This window comes from Carassius gibelio, chromosome A2 (assembly GCF_023724105.1).
Source record: "Carassius gibelio isolate Cgi1373 ecotype wild population from Czech Republic chromosome A2, carGib1.2-hapl.c, whole genome shotgun sequence".
Classification (NCBI taxonomy): Eukaryota; Metazoa; Chordata; class Actinopteri; order Cypriniformes; family Cyprinidae; genus Carassius; species Carassius gibelio.
In genome coordinates, this window is record NC_068372.1 from 13,020,626 (window position 1) to 13,043,460 (window position 22,835).

The following is a 22,835-nucleotide window of genomic DNA, read 5'->3' on the forward strand; positions in this document are numbered from 1 at the left end:
TTCGGAAGACGGGAACAGCTGTCCAAAGCCTCACAAGGCTGCCCATCATGATTGAAGCAGTGGGCTGAGCGGCCCGCATTGAGACTGAGACTATTAACCGCAATATGGATAACATCATGGAAAAGCTCATGGCTTTGGAAAGGGAATTGGAGGATTTGGAGACCAAAAAAGACAATCATAGTGAGAGTTAAATTGGAATGCGGCTACTAGACCAAAACAACTGGTATCTTATCTTCTTTCGGCTCCACTCCCAGCTTGGCCTTGGCTGGATAACAAATTTTCCCCTTGGAAAGCATGGCAACGAGACGCTCTGCGTTCCTCAACCCGTTTCCCACAGACACCTGCTGATTGTTGTTGACTCTGTCTAGGACCTGACCAAGGCTGTCTCCATGGCAACTTGCTGTGACGCCGTATAATCTGCGGACCGAGGCATCTAGAGAGAATCGCAACTCTCCAGGCCTACTAATACACAAACTCTTACACATATACAGATATGAACTCACCTCCCCATCCCCATCCCTCGCCTTCGCCGCTTTGTACCGCCAGATTTAAACAATTCAGTTCGATTTGGTGAACTGGTTCAAGAAGATCCGGTTACATTGAATGATTCGTTCGCGAACCGGATATCACAAACTGCAAAGTTTTGAACTCTCTCACAACAGACACGGAAGAGAAGACAATGCTGAATAAAGTCATAGTTTTTTCCATTTTTGGACCAAAATGTATTTTTGATGCTTCAAAAAATTCTAACTGACCCTCTGGTGTCACATGGACTACTTTGATGTAATATTTTGTTGTTAAAAACCCTTTATAATAATGATTTTAATTGATCTATAATGCACAGTGAGCATAGCCATGATAGATTGCAGTTGAGCTGGTCCTGAGCTGGAGCTAGTTGCTTACGACCAGCTTAAACCAGCTCAGGACCATCTTATGACCAACCTATGACCCATTTAAACCAGCTGCCATGCTTCTAAACATACCTAACCAGCATACATGGTGTTTTTATCAACATGGTTATTGAACTGTTGCAAGCGAAAGCAGCACTGTCAGACCTGACTTCTAGTACCAGGTGTGAATAAGTGTGGCCCGTTTGCCCAATAACTGCTCAGTGACAGAGTTGTGTAGCGTGTGCACAGCACTTCTTGGTCAAAATGCCGCAGGTCTATTTGACCGCTACGATACTGAAGGGGAATTTTTAGAGGTTTATTGTATCGATTGAGTGTCCTTGGAACTGTTGGCAGGGTTGAGCATGATGTGATGAGGCAGAATCTGTTGGGTAAACCTTGTTTTTCACAGCTCGTTGCCTAAACCCTTTTCTGAATTTCTGGTGGAGGTCAGAAACTCACCTATAATAGGAGCATTATCACATTACGGATGTGCAGTTGATTGGTTGCAGCAGGTCGTTGAATGTGACAGCTTGTTTTGCTGAGGTTAAATTTGACTCTGTTTGTAAAAGATGGGCGAGTTTAATTGGGCCAGATGAATATATCAAGCTGTCCGAGAGGGACGGGTGCCAAGGTGATGAAGACGATTAGGCATCACGTGTCGGTGCGATGGCTTCAGGTGGGTCGATGGTCTGAATGAGTGAGTTGTGTGAAATAAGGCAGACGGAGCAGAGGAGGAAGAGGAGAGTGCGGATCAGTCTGCGTCAGGCTGCTTTGCTTTCTCTCTATGAGCTGCACCTGCTCATGCGAGCGAAGAGAGAGTCTACTGGAATCGTGATGCTCATCTTAATGTGCTGCTGGTGGCTGAGCTCTTCAGATCAGAGTGCCGTGTGTTTATAGAACATAGAGAGAGGGAGAATCAGGAGGAGGGAGTAGGAGAGAAGGATTGAGGCGCTACACAACGGACCTGCCAATATCCCTGTCTCTCCATCTTTAGTGCCGTGGGCATGTGCCTATGTGTGGGAGCATCTGACGGTAAGAACGAGGGATGGGAGAAGAAAGGGAAAGGGAAAGGGAAAGGGAAAGGCAGAGGGCAGGGTTACAATGGGTGGGAAATGGCTCAAAATACCCCCTTACGTCACCCACACATGAGGATTTTTTTTTATATCAGAGGACAAAATCGTGTCAAGATGATACTGTTAAATGTAATGAAATGGAAATTCAGCCGGAGGATATAAAGTTTTTCAAAGTATTGTTGAAAATGTACAATTGATTTTTCCCGAAAGAACTGACTCCCCAATTTCTGTTGTAAAAGAAAATTGTAAAATTGATTGATTCATTAATCAGATCTCCAGTCAGGGTCCAAAATGTAACCTCGCGCAACACACTGAAAATATAGTGGCGTAGGAAACAATTTTCATTAATTTGACAAATAATTACAAAGAAATGGCAGGTAGCACATTGAATGAATCGTGGAATTTTGAAGTAGGAAAAACGAAAAAGTATTTTCTTGTAAAACATACTCCAATAATCTCTGTTAGACTAATAAAAGGTTTTTTTTAAGTGCACCAAATGAAAGCTAAATTGGGTTTGGCGAGCAATTATAATGCCACAAAATGGGATATGCACATTTCAAACCATAGTGATTCAAAGCATCCAACTAAAGCATGTTTTCTAATCATTTTAAAAGTGGTAGTTTATTTGGGCTGACTGTTGTACTGCATGTGGAGATGTGTATGTCAGTTGCTTCCCAAATTAAGCCACGCAAATTAACATAAGAGCAAATCACAATGGGCCCTATTTTAACGATCTAAATGCAGTGTAAAGTGCACGGCGTATACATAAAATATATATTTAACTAGCCTACAAAAAAATATTTTGCATTGCAATCCTTTAATTTTTTATATTTGGCATGTTTGTGTGCTGCCGTGTGTCCCTGCGTTTAATAAGCAGTGTGTACACTCTTTAAATAACAAAGAAAAAACATTGAGGTTTTTCAGGTTTGAGCTGGTCTATGGCGCAGTCTATTTTCAGCTCCTTAAAATAGCTTTGCGTCTGAACATACCTCTTTTATAGACCAGCACGCCCATGGGCGCAAAAATGAGTGCATATGCATTTGCTAATTAAACGATGGACTGAAACTAGCAAACACACTTGTGCTGCACCTTGCGTCACATTGCGCCGGGTGTATTATTGGGCCCAATGTGTCTTATTTTTATTCTTTGTTTTGTTTTGTTTTTTTGTTTTTTGTGACAAATACAGTTTCATTTGATAAACAGATATGCTACAACTGACACAATGACCTATGTTTTTTTTTTTTGTCCCAAATATGAATTGAAAAACATAGATTTACGCTAAGATTTACATCATTGGCAGTTGTTAGTATTTATGTTGTGTGCTGTATTGTCTAAATAATCTTAATAAGGCATTGTCTTTATTTCAAGATCTTCCATAGCATACAAAGTTTTTTTACATTGATTTTGTTAGTCAAAAAAGCACTTATTAAATGTGTGTCTAGTCAAATTAATTCAGACTAAGCTTTAATAGTGATGCAGCTAACAAATCCAGCAAATAAATTGCTCTGTTTTTTTTATCCTCACTTCATCTTCTGCTTTGATCAACTTGATAAATTGTTTGTCTGGGTTTTGAATCTCAGACAGAAATCATGGTCTGTGGTTTCTTATGCGATGCATAAAGCTGTGCTGTGGCTTAAAAACATAAATTATAGAGACGTTTCTAAGTATCATTATCCAGCCTTCTGTAAATTTGTATCTTTGTCTCTTTAAATTGTTTTGCAGTATCCTCAATATACCTCCCATGGTGTTCCTGAAAACCAGAAACAGAATAAACCTTTTCAATTTTTTTCACTTTAAAGTTATTGTTTATCCAGTTTCCAGACTGATAGATTGAACAGAGAACCTGCAAACCTGTGCTGGGCAGTTGGAGAATAGAAGTATAGATTTCAGTTTGATTTATGGTCTCATGGATCTGTGTGCAATCATATGTAACTACTTTATTGTCTAGTGAAATATTAATTGGCAACAGGGTGGTTGGAAAATGCTGTTGTTTAGTATGTTTCTTTGTTCTAGTCTCCAAAATAGTTTTGGAACTGAACTTGTATTGAATGTTTTTCATCAAGCAAACCACCAATCAAGCATGCTCTCCATATGTGAAAATGCAAACACATGCTATGGTGCACTGTTAAGACCATGCCAAACCAACGGGTGGTGATACAATCTAAACTGTTAAAGCCATGTTGGCCAATCAGATGCCTGAAAAAGATTCCAGTAGGCAGAGATTACAGCACTGGCTCTGACATCACAAGCCAAAATCTCCACTTTTGCTGTCTACACGATAAAACTTCAAAACGTTCAAAGGTGAATCTTTCCAAACTCCTCTTTTGCGTGAAGCTACTCCGCTCTGATTGGTCAGTTGATCCAGTCAGTTGTGATTGGTTTACTAAGTACAGCGCATTTCGCATTACTGGATTACATCTTATCATCAAAAATACATTGTATTATAATCATGATATGCTCCACTCTATTCTAAAAAGAAAGAATCAGAGGGGGAGAAGATGTTTTACACTTGTGTTAGTGAACCGTGTCCACCACTTGGTAGTAAAGACCCAAACAATAATGGTATTTTCGTTAGATGAACACAGAAATGGAGGACTGATAAATCACTGCAGTTTGTAAACCAGCGTATTGCTCCATCCTTTATCATGACTCCAAGTAATAAGAACATCAGCCATTCTATATTAATTGACACATTTCTAGACAATAGCAGGCCCACAGCAGACTAACAGAACGTAAGTTATACTGAGTGTACAGTATACATAACATAATACACAAAACTACATATGTTGCACGCTCAACAGATCATTAAAGCAACAATTATTAATCATACTTTCAGATTGTGATTCGGAGTAGCAAGATGGTCCAAACATATTGGGCATTGACCCATCTTTCACAGATAACCGGTTTATGAATCCCGTGCTGAACTCACAGAGATCGGGAAAGCAGTCATCAGTGAAATGACAGGAACACAGAAAAGGGTGATACTGCTGTGGTATCAGAGTAGAGATGAGTTTTAACAACTGATTCTTCACATCCTTTGGAAGTGAAAATAAACCAAATTCACTTTCCCAGCGCAGAGCACGGCGTCTTCACAACACGACGTTATCCACATGAACAAGCTACAGTGTTTGAGGGATGTTCTCGCAGAACATAGGATGGCATTATGCAGATGTTATCTTGAGACAGATGAATTTCACTGAAATGGACTTTGAATTACAAATGACTCATTTGCACAGTTCTGAGTATTTTAGATAAAATAACTTTAATTATGATGGACAAACAACTACATAACACACTGCATGAAGGGTATTTTTCAAAAATCCATAATAGGGGCACTTTAAATTCTGATGGTGTTTTGTGGTCCTGTATCTCTGTGTAACAGCAGCACTGTTTCTGACACTGTTAGCTTTAATGTGTAGAGCCCCGGGAGAACAGAAATACACATCCTATCCAGAAGCTTAGAAAAAGCTATACAAGTAATATCTTCTTCTTCTTCTTCTTCTTCTTCTGTTTTCTTCTTTTTTTCTTGAAAATTACAAATTTGGTGAAGAACACATGCACACTTTTCCAGTGTCCTTCATTACAGATGTTTTCTTTTCTTTGACCCAAACTAACCAGCTCAGAGATTAAGTATTATGAAGTATTTGAAAAAAAAAAAGAGTTTAATGAGTTAAAGACTATTCTTACATAATAGAATGTGTTACTCATCCCTGAAGCACTGCGAATGACACAGGAGGCAGAATCTAGTATAAAACTGTAAGTACTATTAAGTAGGCCTATAATTAGGAATATAACACAAGCAGAATCAACTGTTGAGTAGTGGCACATCATTCCTGAATGAATTTGTTTTTTTTAAATGAATGGTTATGTAAATGATTCAATGACTCACTCACTCACATCACTTACATTGTTCCTGAATGAGCTGTTATCTTTGAAAAAATCAGTCGAGTAGCTGAGTCATTGACAAGACAGTCATTTGTCACCACTGGCATAACAATGTTATATGCTGAATATTAACAGCACAGTCTGTCTGGAACATGTACAGTAAAGTTTTCACATTAATCTGGCCTTTTTATTACAAAAATGTGAAAATCTGTTGTATACATAAAATAAAATTATACATAAAACTTCCCCAAGTGCCCATATTTGAAGTCACACACATTAAAAATGTTTATTATTATTATTATTATTATTATTATTATTATTATTATTATTATTAATAATAAAAACTGAATCAACAAGTATTTAGTGACTTAATTTAAAAGCTAAATTAATACTGATCTAACCAATCAGACTATGATTTAATTGGAATCTGTGTATCTAAATCTGAGGAATGACGCACATGTATTCAAAATAATACACACCTGGCTCTGTGTGGGAGCATCTCTTTGCAGGATTTCTAAGGAAACATTATGTCATCAGGGCAAAGGCATTTTCAAAGCCAAACTGCGTCAACATACATATAAAATACACTCAGGTCAAGAACTTAAAATACACTCAGGTCAAGAAAGAATTTCCAAAGCATTGAACATACTTTGAAGGAAAGTAAATTATATACAAAAAAAAAAAAAAAAACATGGAATAAATCTTAATCTGCTCAGAAGTTTTTTCACCAAGATGTTTGTCTAGGTGACGGAGCCTTAGGAAAAGAGAACATAGAAGTTACAGCCTCCATGAAGAACATGCTTGAGACACACAACAACATCAACAATTCATAACTTTGTAATCTTGCAAGTCTTGTATGGGCAAGAGCTCAAATCACATCTCAGGTGGACTTTTCTGAGAGGAATGAGAGTGACTCAACAATTTCCATCATCCAATTAGGTCAAATGTGGATGCTTAAAGGAATAGTTCACCCGAAAGTGCAAATTTGATGAGAATTTACTCACCCTTATAGGCCATCTTTATTGTATTTTGAAAAATGTACCATTACACGACCTATTCATCAACAACTCATCTGCAGTGAATGGGTGCCATCAGATGAGAGCGAGAGTCCAAACAGCTGATAAAACCATTACAGTAATTAGCATGGTAATAAATTAATCATTAAAGGGGGGGGGGGGTGAAATGCTCGTTTTCACTCAATATCATGTTAATCTTGAGTACCTATAAAGTAGTACTGCATCCTTCATAACTCCAAAAAGTCTTTAGTTTTATTATATTCATAAGAGAAAGATAGTCTGTACCGATTTTTCCCGGAAAAACACGAGCGCCTGGAGGCGTGACGTGTGGGCGGAGCTAAAGAATCACGAGTGCTAGTTGTGTTGAGAGCGTTTGGAAGCTGTGACAGCTGTGAAGGCTGAAACTGAACGAGAGCAGCAGCAGCAAGGACTCGCTCCGAGCGGGGCTCGAACCCGAGTCTCCGATGGGAGGTGGACGCACTAACAAGGAGGCAGAGATATTTTAAGCAGTTTTACTCACCGCCTCTGGTTCCAACACACGATCGTGACCCTTTCTTGTTGGGATTGCATCATCCTTAAGAAATAAACGATACGCAAATCCGTCGTCAAACTGGGCTTTGTTTGTAAAACAAGCATTTTAGAAATGCAGGGAACAAACACAAACACTTGCACAACTCCGTTGATGCTCTGTAAAAATAAACTCCATCCACTGGTCCCTTAACGCTTTTTTTTTTTTTGGTAATCTGTGCAGGGTTGTCTTGCCCTGGCAACCAAAAACACACTCCTTATGTGACATTTCGCGACGCTCTCGCTCTGATCAGTGAATGTCTGTGCACAGCCTCTCTCTGCTCTGCTATACGGGAGCGCGCGCTCTTCCGGCAGACGTGCCCTTAGGACCCATATAAGGAAATTCCGCTCCATCTAACGTCACACAGAGCCATACTCGAAAAAAACTTTCCGAAACTTGTGACAAACCGGAAGGAGTATTTTGGGAACAAAAATACTCCTTCAAACGTACAACTAAATTTTTGAAACTTTGTCCATGTTTAGCATGGGAATCCAACTCTTTAACAGTGTAAAAAACTCAGTATGCATGAAATAGCATTTCACCCCCCCTTTAAGAAATGTTTAACTTCAGACTGTTGTTTCCAGTAAAAATATAAGTCCTATATCCATAATACTGCTTTCTCCGTCTCACCTGAATCAGGAGAGAAATATGTGCAGATCAAGCATAGTTTACAAACAATAACAGTCCAAAACAGTTTTAAATATTTTGGTTGTTTTGATGTAAGACGACAGCAGGAGATTGACTTTTTCACCGGTGGAAACATTATTTTGGATTATGGATTGGATTATCGATTATGAACGCATATTTTGGCCAGAAGCAATAGTTTAAAATTAAAATGCATTATTGATGGATTTGCTTACATACATGCAGCTTTTTACTTTACACAGGGTTACTTGATGGACTGGAGGCTTGCAGATTACTTGTGAATTAGTGTGATGTTTTTATCAGCTGTTTGAACTCTCATTCTGACAGCACCCATTCACTGCACAGGATCCATTTTTAAGCAATTGATGCAATGATACATTTCTCCAAATCTGTTCCGATAAAGAAACAAACCCATCTACATCTTTGATGGCCTTAGGGTGAGTACATTTTTAGTCAATTTTTATTTTTGGGCTAACTATTTCTTTAACTATACACAGTAAATCTCACAAATAGCACCACTCCAGTGAACCTTTGTAGCTTAATGGAATCGTACTAAGGGACAGGAACCTCTGACAGACTACCTATATTTATTTGATGGGGTTTTGAACAGCCTGTTAAGTTGTACATTATTTCAGGGCTTGGTTTCCCTTCATTTCCTTGCCAGGTAAAAATCTTCATTCACTCCTGTCTAACTTTCAGATGTATGGACGCTATACACAGGAGTTGGGGGCCTTTGCCAAAGAAGAGGCAGCTCGTCTGCGTGAGGATGGAGCACTGCGGAGGACCACCAGTGTGCGCGGCCAGGCGCCAGAACTGATGGAGTATGAGAAGGACCCGTGTGCCAAGTGTCAAGGTGGGTGTGCTATATACATGCATGTGCCAACTGTTTGCTGGCTGGTCTGCCTGCATCATAGCTTGCTATTTGCAGCAGTGGCAACAGAGCAAAGCTAGGAAAGCAAAGCAAATCCACAAGGATGACGGGCAGCAGGGATCGAAAGAAAAAAGATTTCAAAAGGCAGGAGGCTAAAGAGTTGGTAAGAACATGCTGGAACTGGGGATTAGGTGAGACCGTGGGGCTAAGTGGGAGGGATTTATGCAGCTCTTGTTCAGGCCCACATGGAATAAGTGGCAGTAAAACTGGGCACTGAGGATTCATGCTTTTCCTGAAGGATTGGAACTTTGATTCAAAATGATGAGGAGATGTGAATTAAAAAAACAATGCATGATTTAATCTACCAATAAATCACTTTTAATATACACTCCCATATTCCATAAAAATAAGAATTGTCCATAGAAAAACAAATGTCAAAAACGATGACAGTACTTATGTTTTGTCAATGTACTCAGCCATCAAGGAGCTGTTGCTATGGTTACCCCCCTCAGATATCACTACTCCTGTTTGTGCTCTGATTAATCTAACTTTTGTGGTTAACGAAACCCTATCTGAAAACAATATTTTCCTCTAGATGTAAAAGTTTTACATACTTTTGAGACCCATCGTTAGGGGATTTTTGGCCTTGAATTAAGGGATGCAGACCATAATTAAAACCTGACTGCTGTTCCAACTTAAAGGGATAATCCATCCCAAAATTTAAATTTTGTCATTAATCACTTATCCCCCGTGTCGTTCCTAACCCGTAAAAGCTTTGTTCGTCTTCGTAACACAATTGAAGATATTTTGGATGAAAGCTGGGAGGCTGTACCCAGCACCGCTGATACAGAAGAGCGTACGCTGCCTGCGTTCAGCTCATAACCTCCAAAATGGCGCGACAATGATGAGGAGAGAAAAGGAGCAGAGGAATTTTTGAATAAAGACTTTTTTCTTGTTTTCTTCGTGTACAAAAATGATTATTGTCGCTTCATAATGTTACGGTTGAACCACAGATGGCAGATGGACTATTCTGAGAATGTCTTTCATACTTTTCTGGACCTTGACAGTGTAATTTACTTGGGAGTCTATGGGGACATTAAAAAGCCTCCCGGTTTTCATCTAAAATATCTTCAATTGTTTTCTGAAGATGAACAAGGGTTTTACAGATTAGGAACAACATGAGGGTAAGTGATGAATGATAAAATTTACATTTTGGGTGGAGTATCCCTTTAACCAGCAAGACCTTCTTGGTCAAAAAGCATGACAATAATACAACATGGTGGCTATCCAGCTTTTTCAGCCTTGTTAGACTAGCATCAAACCAGCACTAACCTGCATGAAGCATAGCTTTTAGCATATTTAAATCCATTCCGCATATATTCCTGAAAAAGTTCATCTGGGTCTGCTCATGTATTCGAGGCAGTTCAGTGCTTGCAGATGTGGTGTTTAACCTCCTGTTTTCTAGATTGCCCTCTACTGGTGATTGATTGTCAGTGGTTTGTGAAGCTCTCATTGTTTATCAATCTGTCACACATATTCCTCAGGTGTGACCATCAACTGAATCTTAAAGGCATCTTCATGGTCTTCATATTTATGGCGGAGACACTTTTCCCCAATCATTTTTCAAGCATTGGCGATGAACGTTTTGCTGTTGTCTAGCCTGCAAACAACAACTTGCAGCATTTATCAGCCTGTTCAATTCTCTCTGCACCTCAGTGCAGTGCTTGCCATTCACCAGCAGGGAGCATAATCAGTCTGCGCTGTTTAGGGGTGATAGATGAGACACATAGACGTGCAGTGTATCTGTAATGAACCTCTGTGTGCCTGTGCATCTGGGTCTAGAAATGCATCACCATTCACCAAAGGAGGTATTATATGGACCTTAACATTTGAGTTTAGAGATAAAAACTATTCGCCCATTTAATGGTATGTTAAGATGGCTTGCTGAAAAAAGAGAGTTTTGGACAAAAGCAGTTGCCATTCATATTGGAAGTCTGTGATAAATTCCCAGAAATATATATATATATATATATATATACAGTAGAAGACCAAAAGTTTGGACACACCTTCTCATTCAAAGACTATGAAAATTGTAGATTCACACTGAAGGCATCAAAAAAATTATATATGGAATTATATACATAACAAAAAAGTGTGAAGCAACTGAAAATATGTCATATTCTAGGTTCTTCAAAGTAGCCACCTTTTGCTTTGATTACTGCTTTGCACACTCTTGGCTTTCTCTTGATGAGCTTCAAGAGGTAGTCACCTGAAATGCTCTTCCAACAGCCTTGAAAGAGTTCCCCAAGAGATCCTTAGCACTTGTTGGCCCTTTTGCCTTCTGTCTGCGGTCCAGTTCACCCCTAAACCATCTCAGTTGGGTTCAGGTCCGGTGACCGCTGAGGCCAGGTCATCTGGCGCAGCATCCCATCACTCTCCTTCTTGGTCAAATAGCCCTTGATGCCTTCAGTGTGACTCTACAATCTTGATAGTCATGAAAATAAAGAAAACTCTTTGAATGAGAAGGTGTGTCCAAACTTTTGGTCTGTACCGTATATATAGTTGAGTTCTCATTAAATAGGCAACAGTGTCTCACAGTCCAATGTTTTTAGTGCTAATGAGGTATATCATTGCTTTCTTGTAATATAAATAGACTGCTCTTTAATCTCCAAAGACACGCCGCATCTGTCTCTATATCATCCTTCCTGCCTCCCTTAGTGTGAAAAGCATGAGACATCTATCAGAAGTGTGCAGCGCAGGTCTTTCTGATCCCCCTTGACTGAGTTTGAGGGGTTTGGAGGCTTGTCAGCTCACTACCTAGACACTGGTCTACAGAGCTGGCACCATATGTCTGTTTCTCTCTCTGTGTATCTCTGTCTTTCTATTTTATTCCTCCATCTGACTGTAAAACTCTAGTGAGCTGCCACTCTGCATACTGCCTACATAGGTGGCTACCTACTAAGGCATCCTAACCATCATGAAACCTAATGAGTGACTGATCTGGAATGCCATGCAAATGCAGCAACACATACATGGCTATCTGCAATGGACTCTGGCCATAACTGCATGGTGCTCGAGATGCATTAAAATACAAAGCGTACAGAAATATTGGGTAAAATGCTACATTTTTATCCACACTAAACTAATGTAAATACTTTTATGGATTGAGCAAAGTAGATATATTTATAACAAACATTAGTTTGAGTATAAGTGACTGTTGACTGTAGAAATCACACCAAACATTATAAAATAACCAAAATACTAAATTAAAACTAAAAAAACTAATAAAAGTTGCTGAAATAAGTAATTGTTTAAGCATTTGCTGTTAGCTTGTTGCTGTTGAGAAAATGAGACTCTAATAAGCAATTCATAGCAAACTGAAATATTGGGTGTCATAATCAATTTTTATTCACTCTACAGTATTTTTTAAGTATTGTACAAAGGATTTTTTCTTTCACTGATCTTGTCAAAGTGCGTTTTGGGATTGCCTTCTCTGTCAAGGATACATGTGATGTTTTGGCCAGAAGAGAGTATTTTGGCAGATAGCATACCTTTTGGTCGAGAACGTGCTTATGGTGTTGGTTTTGATGGCAGCTCATTAGCTTTTGAGATGAAGTCAGTGTTGTTATGCCAGATTATCATAAAATACTGTAATAAACTAATTTATAAATATAGGCAGTCACGGTTTGTGCTTTCCGGGCCTGTGTACAACAAAATATTTGAGTTTGTTAATGGTTGATACAGCACAATAGAGTATGACCAACTACTATTTCCCCACCTACAGTCTGTGTTGCACTATACAAAATTTCCATTATCCTCCAGTGTTTCTGCCTGTTCCTGCTCCTTCTTTACTCAAATGTGTAATTGCAAAAATGTCAATAAAAGAGAACAAGATTTAATCAATAACAGATATTATTTTTTTATTTTTTATTTTATCAGATGGCTCTGTAAAAATTGTAACTACCCTGACAAAATTTTCACTGGCATCAGCACACATACACACCCACAAAAACATTATTTAGTGATGAGTTGTTTTGTCCCAGAAATAATATAGAAATTTGTTCATGATGGCTCTATGACAAAGTGAGAAATTTATAAACACTTTTTCTTAACAATAATGCCATGCAATTCCAATTAATTTTATTTTGACAGTCCACTTCAGACACTAAACAGTCTACTAATGTTTAAATGACTGGTGGTTTACATAGTTGCTTATAATTAGTAGAAAGTGGATTATAAAAATAAAGTGTTACCCAAAACATTATTGTTTTTTTGCTTCAATAAACCACATTAATGAAATCAAACAGTTTGCCTTGATCAACTTATTTTAATTAAGCATATTTGTCAAAACAATATGCATGTTTTTCATATGAGATCTAGCGTCAGAGCATACAGTACACAGCCCATAACCAAACAGAGCATATAAGCACATATTTCTCTCTCTCTCTTGTATAATTACACTTTATTTGTGTATTTCAAGATGACAGAGGGGGGTAGATTTGCGACAAGCTGTCAGCATCCTGCTGTCTGTTCTCTATGCAACTTAGAGAGAAGTCCTACAACCATAGCTGACTTAATCTGTCTATTTCAGTACTAATTGTTTTGGATCTGTGGATGCGAACAGAGAACTGGCAGCAGTCCAGCAGCTCGTCCTCATGGGAAACTGTGAGGCTCAATGAAGAAAATGCAGCATAAGTTGTCATATCAGGCAGAAAGAGGGCAGATACTATTGGCACTCACCAAACCTCCTACACCTTTCCACTCGCTCTGGGGATATAAATAGGTCTTGGATATATAATACATTGTTATATTATGCATGCATACCACATAAGGATGTCACTTCCAGTGCTGGCCTGTGACTCACTTGTCAAAGACATTAAAGTCTGTGTGGGGAAGCATGGGTTTCTGCATATTTATACGGTTATTCCTCAAACTCCCATTAAGTGTCAAAATATGCCGCATCTCAGCACTTCTGTCTGGCACGGTTTGCAGATAAGCACTGCAGGTTTGCTCATCCAAAATGCGGCTTGAGTTGCGGTAAATTTGGTTCGGCTTATTGCTTTCTCGGTTGTGGATTGTTACAGGGTTTATTTTGAGAGCAAAGACATCTGTTGTGTCACTTCAGTTGGCAAATCTGCCCGTGTGCCAACTCTAGCACAAACGGCTGCTGAGCGGGTGCTGAAGCTGGAGGGGGCAGCATCTCTACACAGAGGGGTCCCTTCACCTGCCGTGACCCTTCCCTTTCTGCTGTCTTTCAGATGCGTCTTATCTTCACACACACAAGCCATTTCCTGTCCTGGTCTCTGCAACCCTGTCCACCCCTATGCAACAGCACAAGTGTTCACCCTCTCAGTTTTCTCAGGAGTCTGGAAACTTTCCAGGGGAAAACAAGCCCTTTTATGAGCAAATGTTAACTTCATTAAAGCATACTGTGCACCTACTGCTGGGTTTGGGTAATTGCTCTTGGGTTGTTCATTTCCAATTCATACAGCCTATCTCTATGCTGTGAACACAGACTGACCTATAAAGAACAGGGAAACTGTGGGTGTTGATGGTGCCTAATAAATTTGATCATTTTAAAATTATGACTGAATTTACTCACACCCCTTGATCATTCAAATTTAGAATAGAAAATTCAATGATTTTGCTCTTGCCATGCAATAACTATAAATGCATTATAAAAGTATTCCACATGACTCATGCTCTCTCTCTCTCTCTCTCTCTCTATGTACATACATACACACACACACACACACATAGACTATTAACTACACAACAGTTATAAAAGGCCATTAAGTGGGCTTAACTACTATGCACTTACATCAAAAATAAGTACTATGTACTTATTGTGTTCATTTTGTATTGCAAAACACTTGCTGCTATAGAGGTGGGATACGGGTAAGGTTAGGGACAGGTTTGGTGGTATGGGTAGAAATAAGGATGGGTAAAATTGTAAGGGATGGGTCAACAGTGTAATTATTACAGATGTAATTACATGCAGGTATTGAAAAAAATATAAGTACTATGTAAAAACAATAAGTGCATTGTACCAAATGATACATTAAAATGTAAGTACATAGTAGATGAGGCCACATAATATAAAGTTGTACCTACATTTTTTTACTGTTTTTTTTTAATCGAATAAAGACCTGCAGAAGAGACTTACAGACCGCAGTCTTTTGATTGTGGTTGTATAAATTGATTTTCCTATAGATTTTGCATATTTTTAAGCTTCAGTGCCTTGGTGGTCATTACTTAGAACTGCTTGGACAGGAGCATATTATTATAATTCACCATTTTTGTGTATCAAAAAATACAGTAATACAGTACAGTATAATACAGTAATAGAGTTTTGGAATGACAGGTAGAGTATATGATGACTGAATTTTCTTTTTTTTTAGGTAATCTGTATAATTTCTCTCTGCAGTCTGTACATCATGGTGTCGGAAGTTCTTGATTTCCCGTGTTGGTGAAGACTGGATCTTTCTCATCCTCCTGGGACTTCTCATGGCATTGGTCAGCTGGGCTATGGACTATACTATTGCCTTCTGCCAGCAAGGTGAGAGAGAAAAGAATGACAAGAAAGAAAAGGACAATTTTCAGTTGCACTTCATTTTAGTATGTGCACTTATATGTACAGTACTTACAGTGTACTTTAAGTGTACTTACCTAAAACGTACTTGTAATATAAGCTAACTAAATGGGGTAGGGTTAGGGGTAGGTTCAGGGTCATAACCTAGTTATTAACTAGTTATTTAATAACATAAAAAAGTACATAGTATGTACATGAGGAACATGACTGTAAAATAAAGTGCTGCTTGGCACGGTTCCATGAAAGTCCAGATGGTGTCATTTAATCAGTCAAGTATTGATTTTTTTTTTTCATCATCATGTGTTTTCTGCGATTGTTTATTAATGCTTGAACAAATTGATGCCATCTTACAGACCTCTCTTTTTTTTCTTTTTTTTTTTTTTACAAAATGTTTATTTACAAGGACGGGAGGTGTGACAGTTCAGATTAACAAAAAAGCACAGAATTGTCTTAGTACATATAAAGGGCATTTTTTAATGTCACCATATTAGCTGCATCAAGTGCTTTCCACACATAAAAACACCTCAAAAGTGTACAAAAAAGACAAGTAGTACTTGTGAAGTACTACATATGTTATGACAGATATGTTAAAATGACGTACACTCGCATGAAATGAAGAACCCAGTCATGTCAATGGCCCCCAGAAAACTATTTTATATTACACAGGGCCTGTTTTTAGACTGAGTCCATACCTTGGTCTTGTAATGTCACATGGACTGTCAGTGGTAGTCTGTTGTAGAGTCTACATCAGGAAGGGAGCATTAAGGGTGCACAACGACCTTTATACTCATAAATTGACAAATGGCAGACAACTGTCATTGCAAATGTGCAGGAGCACTCAGTGTACAGGACAGAGCCATAGAGTAGATAACCCCCTAATGTTAGTTGCCATGTTGATTTCAAATAGGGGAAAAACTCCAAAGACTATAGAATACCCAAGGCATGTCACTTATATAGTTTTGAATGTGGGAAAATGCAACACTCAATATGACCGCTCTATCGAAGAAGCCCTACCTTATGAATAGAAGAGCCAATCGCATATCGGAGAAGTCAGCGTGACACTGCATTTAGGACTGCATGCGCACTAGCTGGTCTAGCCATTTAACGCTATTTGAACAAAAGAAACAACATTTATTATACAGTTGTTTTCAGATTTCATTGTTGATTTCAAAGATGAAATTTCATCGTAAGCTTGGTGAACAGTTTTGGAGAATTCGATAATTTCCCTATTCTGAGAGATAGGAGCTGCACTTGCATGCCCAATAGGCATTTCAAAGATGGCCTACTAAAGCCCCTTTCACACTGCCATTCCGGCAAATACAGGGGTAAAGTGTTCCGGCAATTGTTCCCGGGTCCCTAGATTTTGCACTTTCACACTGCCAGTGATGACCCAGGATATGTGCGTGCTTTCACACAAAACACGTAAAGATCCCGTAATGACACGTGACATCAGGGCGTGACGTGTAATGTACGAGTCGAAAATATGAGGCATGTTATACTTTCACTGAAGCAGGCGAACGATCTCGGCGTCAGCGTGGAAGGTGAGGAACTAACTGATCTCTGCTTCATTACATTTTGCACATATTTTTTCGTTGTGATTCATGAACGTTGATCTTCCTTCAAAACAGCCAGTAAAAGAGTTGTGCGTTAACGCGCGTCATCACTTTGACACGGAATTAGATCTGGCTTTTGTTCACACAGCGCTCTCCCGGGACGTGATTGCTTTCACACAGAAGGCGACCCGGCAATATGATGGGTCCTACGTGCAGTGTGAAAGGGGATCAAGTGAAATGACTAGCATTAAAGGGACTTTAATGTACTGTAGTTGGACCACTGTAGGTGGACCACTGAGATCATATTCAGCCGATTTAAATGATCCCAGTAATCATCATATTAATGTGCACTTTTGATTCAGTTAAGGTGCATCTCTTCAATGAAAATAATACAATTAATATAATATTTTTTTCATCCACGCCAGTAGGTGTAAGTATAAAGTTCAGGCAGGAAAAGGAACTGAAACAATTGTCTTTAGTGTGATTTCGTTAAAGGTACAGGTTGTAGGACCTGCCACTAGAGGGCTCACTACCAAAACAATAACAATCATGTGATTTGAAGACGCTAAGAAGGAGTGTGGAATGATGGGATTTGTTGTCTTCTACCCAACCGCTGACGGCCATCAATCAGAAAGAAAGATAAATCATGAATTTAATGCGAATTCAAAGATTTGCGCAAGTAGATTACATACAAAGTCAATGCAAAGACGCAATCACACTATGAAACCAGACGCGTCCTCGTGCAGGTCTAGAGACGTGATGCTCCGCATTTGGTGTGTATGCCCCATAATACTAATCTTGTTGATCGTTATAATAGCATACGTTCTCTGTAAAGATACGAATCAAAACAACTCAATTGTCGAGTAAAACACAAGCAAGATCGGCATCTCTTTCTAGTTGAAGTTTGTCACAAAGCTACTTCCACATTTGTCCGCGACACTGTTGTCATGTGGTTTCTATGTCAGTAAAGGCGGTAACAAAGGGTAACTAACATCATTGACAGGCGACTGCACTGCCCCGTGTCACTGTCTAGAATGGGAATTTTCTCATGATTTACTAGTAGTTGAAAACATTAGAGATATTTTTAGTAATCAGCTGGACAAAATATATAACACTAGCCTAGTGGTTTTGGATATTTTACTGCAAATGTCTTACAAATTGTACCTTTAATGGGCATTTTTTCAATTACAAAAAAACTCCACTTTTTCATCCAAACCATTATGTGTCATTGATTTGGGTAGGAAAATAATTGGAAAGTTTTACAACTAATCACAGAGCATAAGTTTTATTCAGTCATGGGCATTTATTTATTCAGAAATGTTTTCTATTGTATCCATGCCAATAGGTGTCAGTATTAATTCTAAGACAGCTGTCAAATTGAGCAGGAAAATGAATAGTAAAAAATAAAACATAAATAACAAATCACAAGTAAAAGTAGATGTATAGTCTATAGTTTGATTAAGTTATGCCCATTTAAATAAAATTATATATATATATATATATATATATATATATATATATATATATATATATATATATATATATATATATATATATATATATATATATATATATATATATAAACACACATACATATTTTTCATCCACATTAATAGGTGTCAGTATAAACTGGGCAGGACAATGAACTTAAAAAATTAACAGTTAAATAACTAAACACAAGTAAATGTACACATATAGTCTATAGTTGCATACCAGATGACTATTATGCAATTTACTATGTACTTTACCATCTAGTGTATGAATTTTAGACAGCTGAGTGCATGTTGAGTACATTAAGTGTCATTTTTTTGTTTATTAAGTGCACCATCAGGTATATGAAGTGTACTTTTTCTTTTTGCAGTTTTCAACATCAACACACTACTCACACTATTTATACTACAAATGACATAGAATAGTGCATGAGGACACGCATGAGGGTACACATCTTATCCCTCTACAGAGATGTAATTATATTTTGTGTGTCTGTGTCTGCAGCACAGAAGTGGATGTACGGTGGTCTGCACAATAACATGTTGCTACAGTACCTGGCCTGGGTCACTTACCCAGTAGTTCTCATCACATTCTCCGCCGGCTTCACACAGATACTGGCGCCACAGGCAGTGGGTGAGATACGCACACACTCACCCATGCTCACGTAATCAATTTAAGCCAAATGGCCTTTAAGTGTTCTCAGATCTCTTTGTAAACCCCTTCGTCTTTTCTTCCTCTAGGCTCTGGGATCCCAGAGATGAAGACCATTCTCCGAGGTGTGGTGCTAAAAGAGTACCTCACTTTCAAAACCTTCGTCGCCAAAGTGATTGGCTTAACTTGTGCCCTTGGAAGTGGCATGCCTCTGGGCAAAGAGGTGCAAGAGAGGGGATATCTGATCCTAGATAAGCGTTCTAATGCTAAAATACTTTAAGCCTTTGCCCTGTGATCACATCTGTTATTTCTCTCTCCCCTCGCGTCCTCTAGGGACCATTTGTTCATGTTGCCAGTCTGTGTGCTGCTCTGTTGAGCAAATTCATGGCGTTGTTTGGAGGAATCTACATGGTGAGAGATTTTCTATGAATGCTGTCTTTTGTCAGTAACTTTCTGACATCTCATACTGTGGTAACACTTTATAATACCTTCCACTAACAAACATTATTGCAACATATTAAGCTTTACAAAAGACAATTTACAATCAAATAATCAGACATGTTAGTAGCCCTATTAAAGCTGCAGTAGGTAACTTTTGTAAAAATATATTTTTTACATATTTGTTAAACCTGTCATTATGTCCTGACAGTAGAATATGAGACGGATAATCTGTGAAAAAAATCAAGCTCCTCTGGCTCCTCCCAGTGGTCCTATTGCCATTTGCAGAAATGCATGCGTTCCCGGTAAGAAACAATCAATCAGAGCTGCGGTCCGTAACTTTGTTTGTGTTCAAAATGTAGAAGATTTATATAATAAGCGAGTACAACATGAATCCATTTTCCAAACCGTGTTTTTAGCTTGTCCTGAATCACTAGGGTGCATCTATAATAAGTGTTTATATTCAGACTATTTTAGATTGCTTCGGGGGTACCGCAGCGGAGTAAACCAGTACCTTTGTGATTCTTCATAGACATAAACAGAGAGAAGTAGTTCCGGCTACGATGTCCTTCCGCAAGACGCAAGCAGTTCTGTTTATTAACCGCTAGAGCGTCAAAAGTTACCTACCGCAGCTTTAAGAACCCTTTTGGGCACTGCTGTCACACTCTAAAATGAAGGAATTAGAAAGCAAATGTGCACAAAGAGTTAACATTAGTTTAAATCTACCTGATATTTTCAGACTCTCCTTGAAAAGGAAAAAAACACTGAAAACAACAATAGTTGGGGTAACACCTGCTAATAATATTTGACTGTACTTTAACTACTGATCAATTAAACATCATATAATATTTGTTAAATGATGCAATGGCCTGTTAATAATGACCCATTAATGAGAGATATCATAAAGCGTTACCAATGACTTGTGTTTGTATCATTACTTTACATGTCACTGCAACCGGAATATCATGGCCTTGTTCTTCCAGTCTCATCTGCGTGTATCATACAAACAAGCAGCTGAGGGTTCTCTAGGGTTTTTCGTTAGTCTGTGATTAGTCAGAGTACACAAGGTGTCGGTTCTCGAGGGAATGTCAAGCACAGTGAATGGAGCCGTTTGTCAGCCTTTATGTGATTCCACATAAACCCTCTGGACTCTTCCCACAAAGTAACCCGAGAGATCACAGCACGCTGGGGAATGGATCAATAACATGTTGTTATAGCAGAGCGAATCTGACAGAAAATCGGAGAACATAAACATTCCGGCACATTTGAACTGTTGCACTGTAATTGAATGCACTTTAATTAGGCAAATGTCAATGACATGTTTGCACAGTTAATCAGGCAGTGGGGTCTGGGGTAACAGGTCGTACTGATAATTATTTGTCCAACACCTCATACCTGTGGGTGTTACCCTTGATAGTTGGATATGAATGAGCTCCAATTAGGGCTAGGGAAAAACAGATAGATAGATTTCTTTTGGAATGGATGTGTAGATAGATAGACAGACAGATCAAACGTAGTCAAAATTTTAAAATCTTTTTTAAGATTTATTTTTAATTAAATTATCTAATTTTTTTATAGATACAGACTTGAAACTTAAACAACAGTGTCAGTACTTAAAGTATTGCTAGGTTTTGAAAGAACAGAGTGCAGATATTCACATGTATGTGTGTTATTTTGATTTACTGCTGAAGGAAGAGCCCTTTGAGGGAAACAAGGTAAGATGCAGGTATTATTATGTTTGGGTGTGTCCATGTGATCAGATTTACTGAAAGTGTTGTAATGAAAAAAAAAAAATCTAATTTTATTTTATTTTATTTTTAAATCTCCATTTGTGATTTTTTTATTTTATTTTTTTATTTTAAGTTTACCATTTTTCCATTGCAATTTAGAGTCTTCCTGGACTTCATCATACCTGGCCGTAGCAAACCGCTCACAAAGATAGCATATAGTGAATGAAAGAGCAGTGTTTGTCCATTTTTTAACTGTGTTCACAGCAGTACCTTGTTCCGCATGTCATTGCCATGTATCCATCAGTGTAATTACCCTGTTCCACTTTTGGCTGTCTGTTAAATGCCACCGCGACAGTCATTTGAAACAGGATTTGCATGCATTGGGTTTTCTTGTTAATCTGACAGAACGAGCTGAGAAACACTGAGATGCTGTCAGCCGCCTGTGCAGTGGGGGTGGGCTGTTGCTTTGCGGCCCCTATTGGAGGTAAGTCCTGACATTGTGATCATAGCTGGCCACTGGAGATAACGCCATATCACATTTATAACAGTTACGTTCCCCTGTACACTTCCAGCTTTGAGCAGAGTTGTTTTCATATGATCTGCTGTGTTGTGGCAGGAGTGCTGTTTAGTATTGAGGTCACATCTACGTTCTTTGCTGTGAGGAACTACTGGAGAGGATTCTTCGCGGCAACCTTCAGTGCTTTTATCTTCAGGGTGCTGGCGGTGTGGAATAAGGATGAGGGTGAGGGAAAAATCCGTTATGATAGCCAGATGATTCATACGTCATGAATTTCTGACTGTCATTCTCTCTTCGTCATACTGCAGAGACAATCACGGCTCTCTTCAAAACGCGCTTTCGTCTGGACTTTCCCTTTGACCTCCAAGAGCTTCCAGCTTTTGCTGTGCTCGGGTTTGTGTCTCACCTTCGCCGTCTTTCTCCTAAACAGGAATGCGATTTGCATAATTGTAATTACAGTAGTCAAAACACTGATTTCATGCAAACCAACATCCTTGTCTAAGAACATTTGTGTAAAAAATGTCTGAGCGCATTAGAACAGTTTATTTGCAAAGCTTATGCTTCTGCTTTCAAACATGTAGAGTTGTGTTCAGGTTCACACGTCTAGTCTTTAAACCCTACAAATTAGTTTTTTTTTTTTTTTTTGTAAAATAGAAATGTGCAATGATCATAGTTATGCCTCTTGTTTTATGAGATTAATGCAATCTGTTTGTTTGTTGTTGTTTTCTCAGGATTGCCAGTGGTTTTGGAGGTGCGTTGTTTGTCTACCTGAACAGGATCATAGTAGAGTCTATGAGAAAACAGAAAACCATCAACAAGTTTTTGCTAAAAAAGTGAGTTTTTTACTGCTTCTCAACAGTATTTCTCATTGTCCAATGCATTTTTTTAGGTACTAGCTCAGTATAAATTTTCGTT

At 38.5% G+C, this 22,835-nt stretch overlaps 1 protein-coding gene across 3 annotated transcripts in view; it reads left to right on the top strand.

The window, feature by feature from the left end:
- Window positions 1–22,835, top strand: part of LOC128026854 (chloride channel protein 2-like) — a 54,737-nt gene that overhangs the window by 13,022 nt on the left and 18,880 nt on the right. For 2 of the 3 annotated variants that reach the window (XM_052614095.1, XM_052614104.1), the window contains exons 2-10: window positions 8,777–8,930; window positions 15,376–15,507; window positions 19,089–19,217; window positions 19,325–19,458; window positions 19,569–19,646; window positions 21,809–21,887; window positions 22,020–22,145; window positions 22,229–22,313; window positions 22,652–22,753. In XM_052614095.1, the coding sequence (XP_052470055.1) occupies window positions 8,777–8,930; window positions 15,376–15,507; window positions 19,089–19,217; window positions 19,325–19,458; window positions 19,569–19,646; window positions 21,809–21,887; window positions 22,020–22,145; window positions 22,229–22,313; window positions 22,652–22,753 (1,019 nt within the window). Of the gene's footprint in view, window positions 1–8,776; window positions 8,931–15,375; window positions 15,508–19,088; window positions 19,218–19,324; window positions 19,459–19,568; window positions 19,647–21,154; window positions 21,389–21,808; window positions 21,888–22,019; window positions 22,146–22,228; window positions 22,314–22,651; window positions 22,754–22,835 lie in introns of those variants that run through there. The other variant, XM_052614111.1, reaches the window with a different exon arrangement.